This window comes from Epinephelus fuscoguttatus, linkage group LG1 (assembly GCF_011397635.1).
Source record: "Epinephelus fuscoguttatus linkage group LG1, E.fuscoguttatus.final_Chr_v1".
Lineage (NCBI taxonomy): Eukaryota > Metazoa > Chordata > Actinopteri > Perciformes > Serranidae > Epinephelus > Epinephelus fuscoguttatus.
Genome location: NC_064752.1, coordinates 35,447,154 through 35,458,636, shown reverse-complemented (window position 1 = coordinate 35,458,636; position 11,483 = coordinate 35,447,154). Strand labels below are relative to the sequence as shown.

Here is an 11,483-nt window from a genome sequence, read left to right as displayed (position 1 = left end):
AGATTTATGTAAAAAGTCTGACCATAGACTGTGCACTCTTGAACTCTTGTAGCTCAAATTAGTAGAAGATTTTTTAATGAGATTTTTTACTGGTTAATACAAATGAAAAAAATAAATGAAATAATGCAACATTTAGACTGATACTAGCTCTCAGCCATAACATTGTAATATGAACAATAGGAAACATAAACTGTATTATGATGATACATTGCCAAAGGGTTAGGGAGGGTGAGACTCTCCTAAAGACATTTTCTTCCACAAATTTTGGTGGTACTTTGGATCCTGGCCTCCCTTTAGATCAGAGCGTCCAAGCTATCTCAAAGACTACCTTCTTTTACTTAGAGATTCTGTAAGATTCTGATCCAGTAGCTTTTTTAAAATTCTGTAAATATCTCCTCACAGCTCTGTTGTGGTTCATTTTGTGTGTGTGCTGACAAAAAAACAGGTGGTCAGAGAAGAACCTGTCACACACACTGACAGGTGTATAAATGCATCTCAATAAACTGAAAGTGTACTGCAGACACAGAGAGGAGGAACACACCTGAGTACAGTAGCTAAAGGCCAGTGTTTATGTGTGTGAGTGTGTGTAGAAAAGAGAGACAAGACGTAGAGCAGTAGATAATAAGCAGTGAGAACGATGCAGCTTAAATGACTGTGTGTGCATATTCATATGAATGGCACCTTCAGAGGAATTCTGAATAGATGGAGCCAAGCGAGTAGCAGAAACAGAGCAGAGAGAGACGGCAGAGCAACAGTAGGAACAATGGTCATTATTCTCCTCTGCCTAAGCCTCTTTCATATTGTGACACACAGATGAATTATAGCGCAGAGACTAGGTCCGGCACTTATCTATCTCATCCAACAACGCAACACACCCCAACCCACAGCTATTACTGCTCAGCTGGAACCGCTGCCAGAGCACGTCCACATCTTCTACTGCTGATGCAATAATAACAATGAATACTGTGTTGCACAGGACGTAGAATTCTTTAGCAAAAGACAGAATTGTTGAGTTTTTGTATTGTTAGTCACACAAGCATAGAGAAATGGAGGAATGCTTCATATTATAATTAATATAACATCAACAGGATTGTTCAACAAACAAACGCTGTCTGTGTCAAAGATGCACATTTAAGTAAAAATTGCGTCATGCAGAAATGCCATAGTCGACCAGTTTGGATAGATGCATACATTACACACTCACTTGTTAATTAAACCTATCCTTGTTTGCCTGTGACAGCACAAAGCAATGAAACATGATTAGATACCAAAACAAAAGACGAGCTTTGAAAATGTTCCTGTGTAAAATGGCATTAGCTCTGGTCTCATGCTGCACCAGTGAGACGGCATACATAATTAGGATTAACTTTAAGAGGAGAGGGTCATGGGAAGACAGAATTTACCCTCAAAGTCACTCATCCTGGTGACAGATAACAGCACTATAGTGGTGATCACCCTGTACTGAATGCAGGAGAAGCACTCTTGTTTGTTACGATACATAGAATTGTTTTCAGTTCTGTCCAAACCCCAAAGGATTTCCTTTTGTCAGACATGTAGCCGTGAAAATCCAGTTAAAAATAGATTTCTGAATACTGCATAATGTATGCAGAAGATTTTATGTGATAAGCTTTCAAATTCTAGTTTCCATATCTATGGTATGAGATCCCTGATAAACCATCTTCCAGTTTCAGTCCAGGAGGCAGACACTATCTTCAGATTTAAGAGTAGGGTTTAGTCTTTCCTCTTTGATAAAGCTTATAGTTAGGACTGGCTCATGCTTGCTTTGGACCATCTCCCAGTTAGGCTGCTATAGGCCTATGCTGCGTTCAAATGGGTTTTACTTTGTTGAATGCCCCCATCTTGTGGTATTAATTATCTCGTAAATGGAAATTTACGAGAGCTCCGAGTTCACATCTTCCTGTACATGATTGTAAACACAATCTCACAAGTTCCATCTGAACGCAGCACTAGTTTGCCCAGCTGAGCTCCTCTGACGTCCTCTGTTTCTCCATCTGCAGATGTTCATGTTCCACTAATGCACGTTACTAACTCGGCCTCCTCCCCGGAGTCTTTGTGCTTTCTCACCATACAGGTTTCTTGGATCATAATGGCCCCTGGATTGTGGTAGCGCCTACTGCTGTGGTCCTGCTTGGTGACCACTGTCATTGTTATTATTATTAGTATATTATATTATTTCTATTGACTATTATTATTGCTACTATTAATATCATTCTATTATTTATATTATTCATCATATCTTTTTTTAATATCAAAGGTTATTGGTATTATTATTGATTGCTGTGCATCCCTGTCTCTCTGTCTCAGTCTCTTTCAACCCAGCCAGTCCAGGCAGGTGGCCACCCACATAGAGTCTGGTTCTGTTTGAGGTTTCAGCGTCTTAAAAGGAACCATTCCTCGCTGCCATCATCACGCTGCTTGCTCTTGGTTGGAATAGTTGCGTAAAATAAAAGAGTACTGTCTTGACCTGCTGTGTATAAAAATAAACTAAAAATTGACTTGGGATTGTTAATGATATGTCCTACTTTTTATTGCATGTGCAACATATATATGCACATGGATATGGAGCATTGTTTCTCTGGTGACATTACCTTTTCTGGAGCTATCATCATACATCATAAACTGTGGTGTCTGGTTTTTAGCTCCCTCTGTAGTCTGTTTAACAGCATAACACTTATAGGTCATGAATCAGATCACTCAGTGAAGCCCTTTTGGAAAACAAAGCTGTGGATGTAGATTCTTCCTCCTGTAATAACAACTTTTCTTTGAGGGGCCAAACAGTTTGTTTTAATGATAAACAAATAGGCTATGAAGTTGAAATGATCTTGGACAATTAAAAATCAATCTTTCAAAAATCTAACTAATGCTAAAACATGGGGAGTAGAATTTTATATTTTTTTCTTAGACTGCATTACTAAATCTAAAAAAAAAGAGTTTTTTTCCCCTTATGGTAATTTACCGAAAGGCCCTCACATTTAACATCATGAAGATGCGGATAGCAGAACCAACAACACACATACACATTTCGTGCACCCAGTGAAATGACAAAAACTTTTGGAGGTAAAACGAATGAATACATTTGTTGTATGATGACTGTTTTTTGTGAGTTCCACATTTCAATGTTTGAAATAGATCATCTAACTTTTAACTTGACCAAAAAACAAAAAGTCACGAATTAAACGGGCAAAATGTCCCTAACTCCAAGTCACTGATGTTGGTTCATGATTTTTTTTTTCTTTGAATTTTGGTTAAATGTCATTTTGAGTGACATTTAAAAAAGTCTTAAATCTAACTCACCTTAAGCTGTAGGAACCCTGTAGACCACCCCATTTTGATCTCATACAGAAAAATTACGTGACAATTTTTTTTCATAAACAGTGACAAATACAGTAAATGTACTGTACATCTTTTATTCTTCTATGAATATAATACACTGAAACTTGACACTGATAGTTGAAAATAGGTCTGCGTTTTTCCATCTTAAAGTGCAGTGCAGTATGTACAAAGTGAAAGAGACACTTTTATTAGGTGAGATGCATTCTGGGATGTTTAATCACAGAGGGCAACATACTGCTGCTGCACTGCTCTCTGTGGGCTCTAATATTCAACACTGATACATGTGATGACATCTGATGGAGGAAAGACCTGCTGTGACATCACTGGGGTGTGACACTTGGAAGTTTTAAGAGCTGCGCAACAGCAGTTCTTATGACTTTCTCAGATTCATGACAAATTTAATTAAAACTAGGAAGCACTCATTTTGATTTTGAGTAATGGTGAAAACTGTAAACACAAACGAAACCTTATTACTTATAAATAATTCAAATTATTACCATTTCATGTTAACATCATCACCTGAGCTGAGCTATCATTTTGTGTTAAAAGTCAATTTAAGCAATCGAGTCAAGTGGTGACAGTCGAATAAAATAAACATCAACAAAAACTGAGGAGGCTCTGCTGTGCTTATCTAACATGTTTATAGGATGTGAAATGTTACTGCTCCATGTCATTATCATTCTGTAGAGTTTTCATTGCCAGGCCCCACAGAGTCACACTGGAGATAAACTGGCCCTCAGTGGACCTGTACGACCCACTGTTGGGCCTGCTAGAAGAAGTCAGGGAACTGCAGTGACTGTCTGTGGAAGGAAGGTAGGGCCTCCCCACCGCACCTCTGCCCATCTCCACTGACACATTCCCATTCTCCACGTACGGCCCGTACACAGCCTCCTGAGACAGGTGAGGTTTGGTAAGCTTCATGCGGTCTGTGGCGGTCAGGGCTGCACTTCTGTCCTGGTGGCTGGAGGAGAGGAGGTGATGGGGTACCAGCGAGCGCAGCTCTGGAAGTGGGGTTGGGGTAGAAGCTGGGCTGAGGTGCATGCTGGGAGGTGGAGTCTCTATATGTGGTGTTGGCTGTGGTGGTGAAGGAGTAGGCGGGGAAGGTTTCTCTAAGCCTGCATGGGACATCATGGTAGGGAAATGCTGCTCATTGGTTGCAGCAGGAGGTTTACTGTGGCTGACAGGTTTGGGGAACGAGGCTGCTCCATCTGAGCTGCGAGGTGGGTCAGAGTTGTTGGTGACCTGGCTGTCAGCTGGAGCCCCCTTACAGTGCATGTTGCTGTGTATCCTCAACATGGCACAACGGGTGAAGCTCTTTCCACAGGCATTACAGACATAGGGCTTCTCACCAGTGTGTGACCTTATGTGGCGCTGCAGGTCCCCTGAGCCGACGAAACACTTTCCTACAATGATTAAGAGCACATATTGAGTGTAAAACATTGTACAGACATTAGCTACAGTCTATATTAAATTTAAAATTATTTTTTTTAAAAATTAAGTTTATTGGGTGAGTTTGGTTGCAACCTCTCCTTGGAGGTTAATTTGTTAAGATTAAAAAACAATATTGACCCTACAGCTGGAAATAAACACAAAATATTCAGCAGTTTCACATAGTTCTTACGCTTGGGAAGCCTAGCATTAAAAAAAAGAAACAAAATGCAATTTTTAGGCAATTCTGAGCAACAAGCAGAAGAATTGGAAGACATTTAGGAATTTAGCAACACAATCTGCCTTTTGCATCAGCTGAGGGTTGAACTCACAATCTCTGAGAATAAGGATCAATTTCTATCTCACTGAGCTAATTAGTCAGTGACAATTCATGTGTAGCTTCACAAACTGACTAAGCCAGACGTGCAGGTTTAGCAGCCGTCCATGCATGGAAAAGCAGATTTCAAACCACTGTAAAAAAAAAAATTCAGTTACAGAAACAAAAATCTGAAAATGCACATATTGCATCTAGACAGCATGGAGATGTTGGTAATTTATTTCAACAATGATTGATTTGCTCCATAAGTGAAAAACTGATGTTTAACTAGTTGAGCTATGTGCAAAGTGAGAAGCCTCAGATGGTTTCACACTGAAGTATTGACACTGGATCTTTGTGCAAAGTTTGGTTTATTTTCAAGCATGAGAAATCAGATTTTCTATCAGGAAGAAGACTTGTAGATGCTGCACAGTGATCAGTCACGCTCAGGCAATTTTAAGCAATAAGCTTGAGCACCGGAAGATGATTAAGATGTTTACATTACAATGTGGATTCTGCAACAGTTGAGGCTCAAACCTGCAACCGCTGGAACCTAAGATAGTCATCTACCGCTCTAAAATAATTGGCAAGTATCAACTCAACAGTGGCTTCACAAATTGAGTGAGCCATTCACTGTTGTGTAGGAAAGCAGCCATCCGTGCATGGAAAGGCAGATTTGAAAGCACTGTAAAAAATTCAGTTATTAAGACAAAAATCTGAAAATACACATATTGCATCTAGACAGCATGGAGATGTTGGTAATCTGTTTGTAACAATGACTGATTTGCTCCATAAGTGAAAAACTGATGTTTAAAATTGCCATTTTTATATTGACTCCAATTGTTCACATTAGAGCAAAATTAAAAATGCTGTCAAAAATTCAGTTTTTGAGATAAAATTCTGAAATTTGCCACACATCATCTACCATGACGCTAGAATTTTGCCATTTTTTTCATGAATATTGAAGATTTATTTAGCAAGAATTTGCATGTATATGTTTACAGTCAAACATTTTGATGCACTGTAGACTCAGTTTTTGATAAATCAAAAATCTGTGTGGATTGTTTGTGAAGGACAGTCTGAAGATGCTCTGTAGCAAGTTTGGTGTCAATTGAGCAAAAATTGTGGGAGGAGATAGGTTTAAGAAGTTTTACAGTTTTTGAAAAAAAAAACAGTGATGAACTTCGTAATTTTTAGTAGGTTTAAATGTACAAAAGTTTCTTCAGTATTGGGGCTACAGTTTGATGAAAGTTGTTAAGTTGTAGCACGTATGGTTGATTTGTTATGAATTTTCAAAGTTTTGAACTTTTGATGCTTGCTGTAGCGCCACCACCAGGACTATTGGCTTGAGTTTACAGCTGAGGATATCTGGCATGAGACTGGACCTTTGTGCAAAGTTTGGTGAGTTTTCACCCATGGGAAGTATGATTTCCTCAGAAGAAGAAAGAAGAAAGAAGAATAATACCTATGGATTACAACAGTGTCCTGGCAGTAGGGCTGCAACTAACCATTATTTTCATTGTCGACTAATCTGTCGATTATTTCTTCGATTAGTTGACTAATCATTTCATCGAAAAATGTGTTAAAATCTCGAAAAATGTCGGCCTGTCTCTCCCAAACCCCAAAATTATGTCATCTAATGTCTTGTTTTGTACGCCAAAGGGTTTTACTTCACCGTCATGGGAAAGTGTGCAAAGATGTCAATATTTGAGCGTAAGAAGCTGCAATAAGAGTATTTTGGGGTACTTTTATAGTTTTTCTATGAAAAATGACTCAAACTGATTAGTCGACTACTAAAATAGTCACCGATTATTTTAGTAGTTGATTAGTCATCGATTAGTCGACTAATCGTGGCAGCCCTACCTGGCAGCTTAGCTGCCCAGACCCTAATTAGCAGTCAAACTTGCTGATATAGTGTGATATCTAAAGAAGTTTAATCATGCTACAGATAGGCCGATCATGTGTATTTAAAGCTACAGGATTCCTCACAGCTGAGAAGCTGGAATCATCAAATGTTAAACATTTTTGGTTTCAAAAAGTAACTCATCAAAAGTGTTGCCAATTAATTTTCTATTGCCTAATTTTTTCAGTCCTAAAATAGTGTTTTATGGGGCGTCAGTGACTTAGTGGTGGAGCAGGCGCCCCATGTACAAGGCTGTTGCCGCAGCGGCCCGGGTTCGAATCCAGCCTGTGGCCCTTTGCTGCATGTCATCCCCCCTTCTCTCTCTCCCCCTTTCACGCTTACCTGTCCTGTCCATTAAAGGCAAAATGCCCCAAAAAATATCTTTCTTTTTTTTTTTTTTTTTTTTTTAAAAAAGTGTTTTATACAACTACAACTAATATTATTTCCAACACAACAGAGATTGTATCTTACCGCAGGTGGCACAGCTGTGTGGTTTTTCCCCAGCATGGCGGGCCTTGTGCTTCACAAGCTTTCTGTGCGTGTTGAAGGATTTTCCACACTGGTCACATGTCAGTGTCTTGTCTGTGGCGTGAGCCCTCTTGTGCTCCTTGAGATTACTCAAGTTGTTAAATCCTGAACGACAAGACGAGTACAGTGAATGAAGCACGGGTCTTTTAAACACAAAGTGCATTACAATTTTCCAGCTGGCTCTGTGCACTAAGCACCTCACAATACTGTCAATTATTTGTAACGGCTTCACTCAAGAATGAGACTATTAGCTAAGAATGAAGGATTAAGTTAGTAATTAAGAGCAGTCATTCACCTCGACCACATATGTCACACAGGTGTGGCTTCTCTCCTGTGTGGACCACTTTGTGACGATGGACATCCCCTGATGCAGTGAAGCTGGAAAACACAGATGAATATTCAATTTATAGACAACTGTAGGGACTGTTAGGGCTGTGCCACATGAGGAAAATATCACAAAGCCTAAACTCAGGTATTATCCATTCTTGAGAATTGGGACAAGTCATATCCTGCCAAAAAATGATAAAATCATAATTTATCAACACACTAATTACATGTTTGGGGTAAAGCATTATTTTTAAAGGATTTGTGTATATGAAATAATATGATTTATGAAGTACTTTGATCTGCTTTCATTTTTTTAACTTCTAAACTTGCCCTGTGGCAAAAAAAAAACTTGTCCCAGACAAGAATTAACAACTTAAAATTATTACAAAATGTGTTCAAAGCCTTCAAAATCTAAAACTAACAGTGTGTAAAATGTAGTTAAAGTATTGCTATATTCATCTTTGTTTGAAAATTGATTTTTTTTTATGAAAATGTAAGAACAACATTTAATCTGGCGTATAAAGGAGTCAGTTATATCACAACGATTCCTGTCTCACTTCCTGGTTTTCAAAAAATGCAGGAATGCTGCTCAAGTTCCAGTAAGCTCTCTCTTCTATTTATTTATTTATTTATTTATTTTATCAGTTCATCAAATAATATTGCTATCAGGTGTGTCTCAATCATAGCATGTCAGCTGTTGCCCTTCTAAATCAAAATAACTGTGCTTTAAAAATTAGTATTTTGATTGGCATTAAGCAAAGTCTTGGCAACTTTGAAAAATAAAATGACTGCTGTGATACAACTTTTTGTAAGACATCAACTCCATCAAATCTTACCACTGACATCCATCGCGTATGTTCGTCAAGAAAAAAAATAAATCACTGGGAGGTTGGCCCATTACAAGGTTTGTTAGGTAGCTGAGATTTTGATCTTATAGAACATCTTTTCCCAGCCTAACTGAAGAGTAAAAAAAATATTCTCAAGAATGAGTTATAAACCATCGTTCCAAGTTCTTTTATGCCTAAAGGCAGTATTATATAAAAGAGACATTATATTGGCACATCTAAAATCATGGTATATTACCAAGTTTTTGGTAATTAATTTGTAGTAATTAGTAGTAACTAGGAAAGGCTAGTTAGTAATTAGTAAAGGCAGACCCATTAACTGACAAAATATATCTATACATGAAATACACATGAAATATAACACATGAAAGGTTCCCTCACCTTTTACCACATAATTCACAGATGTATGGTTTCTCTCCAGAATGTCTCCGCAAATGTGTCTGTAAATTTCCAGCCTGTAAAACATCATCAGTTAGATATCTCAATTTATTTTTTTTCATCAGGAGAAACTGTGGCTTGTAATCCGAACAGTACGAGAGACGATACCTGTGAGAAGTTTCTCCCACAAACGTTACACTGAAAGGGCTTCTCACCTGCAACAACAAAAATGTAGGTTTGAGTCTGAAATATTATTACTGTATTACAGGAAAATGTTATTGTATATGATATGTGATTATAAGGAAATAACGAACAGTACCGGTATGTGAGCGTTTGTGCATCTCCAGGTTGCTGGGGTGTTTGAAGACCTTCCCACACACATCACAACAATACTGCTTGCTTCCTGTCTGCTGCTGTGGCTCTGGTGCGGTTTTCAGATTTTGCTCTTCTTGGTTCACAGGTGGAGGACTGGGAAGTTGTGTATCTGTTACTGTCTCTGTAACCTGCTCCCTGTCTGCGTTAAGGTCCTCAACAGGAGCCTCTGGAGCTTCAGTCTGGACCACAGACTCTTCTTGATGACTCTCTTTGGGACAGCTGAGGACAGGGTCGGTGACTGACTCAGCAAACATCTCCTCCAAAGCCTTCTGAGACCGGAGGTAGTTGTATTTCTTCAAGTACACAGCCTTCTTTGGGCGCACTGGTTTGTTGAGCATGGAGTCTGCTGAGTTGGAGTTGGGGGTGTTTAAATTATCTGAGGGTGTTAAAGAGGAGACAGGGTTCTTTTCAACTGCCACAGACGTACAGGGAGGATTGGGCTGAACTGTGTTTCCCGAGCATACAGGAGTGTGGCTGCCTCCCTGGCTGACCCCAAGCGGACACTGCTGCTCTCCCACCTGAACCAAAGGGCCTGGGCCTTGATTTAAGGCTGCACTATTAGTCTGGAGTGCACTTTGTTTGAAGTACTGCTTACTGTAGAAGTTACGAAGCTTGTAGCCGTGGACAAGCTGTTTTTCTGTCGGCGCCTGAGTGCTGCTAGCTGTGTCGCAGTTTGAGCCGCTATTAGGCACCGAAACAGGCATCCTTTTGGTGTGGTCCATGTCGCTGCTGAAGCCAGGCCTCTGGGTCTCAGAGGGACAGTGGAGGTCAACATCATGAGGAAGACTGCTCCCCAAGAGGCAGTCGTGCTCAGAGCTCAGCATGCCCGGAAGAGAAAATGTCGGGATTTCCACTGGGGGAGGACAAGGCTTGAGGAAAGCATTGCACATGCTCTGAACATTTGGAACCTGCAAACACTGAGCAATGTCCAGGAGTGCTTGAACATTATCCTGGTTGATATCAAGATGGGAGGTGTACATGTAGTCCAATATTTGACCGATGCCGCTGACATCCTGGATGACCAGGTTGAACACCTCGTTCTTCTGACTGGGGGAGTTTTGGAATAAAGACCTGAAACAGCAGCATATGATTATTTAGCTAAGTGATAAGGATAGAAATATGCCACTAACTCATTGAGTGTGTTTACATGGACATGAATAACCCATTTATGATTATGTTTTTAGAGCATGTAAACAACATATTCTGTTTATGAGAAACTCTGGGAATATGAATAACCCATTTTCTCTGTGCTCATGTAAAAACCATATCCTGAATATGATCACAACCAGGATAAGCCTCATAAATGGGTTCCTCATGTCCATTTAATAGTGATGTCACATATATAAAGACACAAAGGCACCTGAAATAGGAGCTGAAAGCTGCCAGGACATTTTTGTGGGCTTTGAAGCAGACACCTTTGACCACCAGCATGCAGTCACAGAGCAAACCCTGAATCCTCTGCTCCTGCAGCTGCTGCAGGAGGTAGGAGCTGTGGCTGGACAGGGTGTCCATGTTCACTCAGCTGATGGACCAGTCTGCTCCAACTACTCCATCTAAAAGCTGGCCAAGGGGACACATGTCAAAAACAACAAATCTCTCAGTAAGGAGATATTAATTATTCCTATGGTTAGCTATTCGTTGAAATGCAAACAGCTTAAAAGCGGTGTAAGCCAGTGCTGGTAACAAATGGTATATTCACACAGACAATTCAACAACCGCGCAGAATCCGGTGTGTCTGTGCAACGAGACCACCCAAGCAAAAATTGGGACGAAACCCGCTAACATGCTAACTCCTAAGCTATGCTAACCGACCACAGCGGTGAGTGGTGTGAATCGATGTTTCACCAAATCACTCAATTATTCACTTTACAACCAGGAAAAGTGCCAAATATTGTTAGTTCAGTAAAAGATAAGTCCAAACCTTCATCTGAGGAGTCCACCTTTTATTTGGATGATGGGTCACTTTCCGAATGTAACAACGTGACGTCACTTCCTGGTACGACCTGTATTTCGCGCTGCTTTAAACATG

At 39.8% G+C, this 11,483-nt stretch overlaps 1 protein-coding gene across 1 annotated transcript; it reads right to left on the bottom strand.

The window, feature by feature from the left end:
- Window positions 1-3,423: 3,423 nt before the first annotated feature.
- On the bottom strand, window positions 3,424-11,435 carry zbtb49 (zinc finger and BTB domain containing 49). Its single transcript, XM_049588377.1, has 8 exons — window positions 11,376-11,435; window positions 10,815-11,014; window positions 9,399-10,525; window positions 9,248-9,294; window positions 9,083-9,156; window positions 7,825-7,907; window positions 7,473-7,634; window positions 3,424-4,757 (listed from the first exon to the last, which is right to left on the bottom strand). Exons 2-8 carry the CDS (start codon window positions 10,964-10,966, stop codon window positions 4,012-4,014), a joined length of 2,391 nt encoding a protein of 796 aa, XP_049444334.1. The 5' UTR covers window positions 10,967-11,014; window positions 11,376-11,435; the 3' UTR covers window positions 3,424-4,011.
- Window positions 11,436-11,483: the final 48 nt, after the last annotated feature.

Excerpts from the sequence above, each read along its gene's own strand:
- zbtb49 (XM_049588377.1), bottom strand. The coding sequence starts at position 10,966 with ATGGACACCCTGTCCAGCCACAGCTCCTACCTCCTGCAGCAGCTGCAG. Across the intron at positions 9,295-9,398 it reads GCACAAACGCTCACATACCG|GTGAGAAGCCCTTTCAGTGT; the intron begins GTACTGTTCGTT and ends TTGTTGTTGCAG. Across the intron at positions 7,635-7,824 it reads GTGTGACATATGTGGTCGAG|GATTTAACAACTTGAGTAAT; the intron begins GTGAATGACTGC and ends CTTGTCGTTCAG.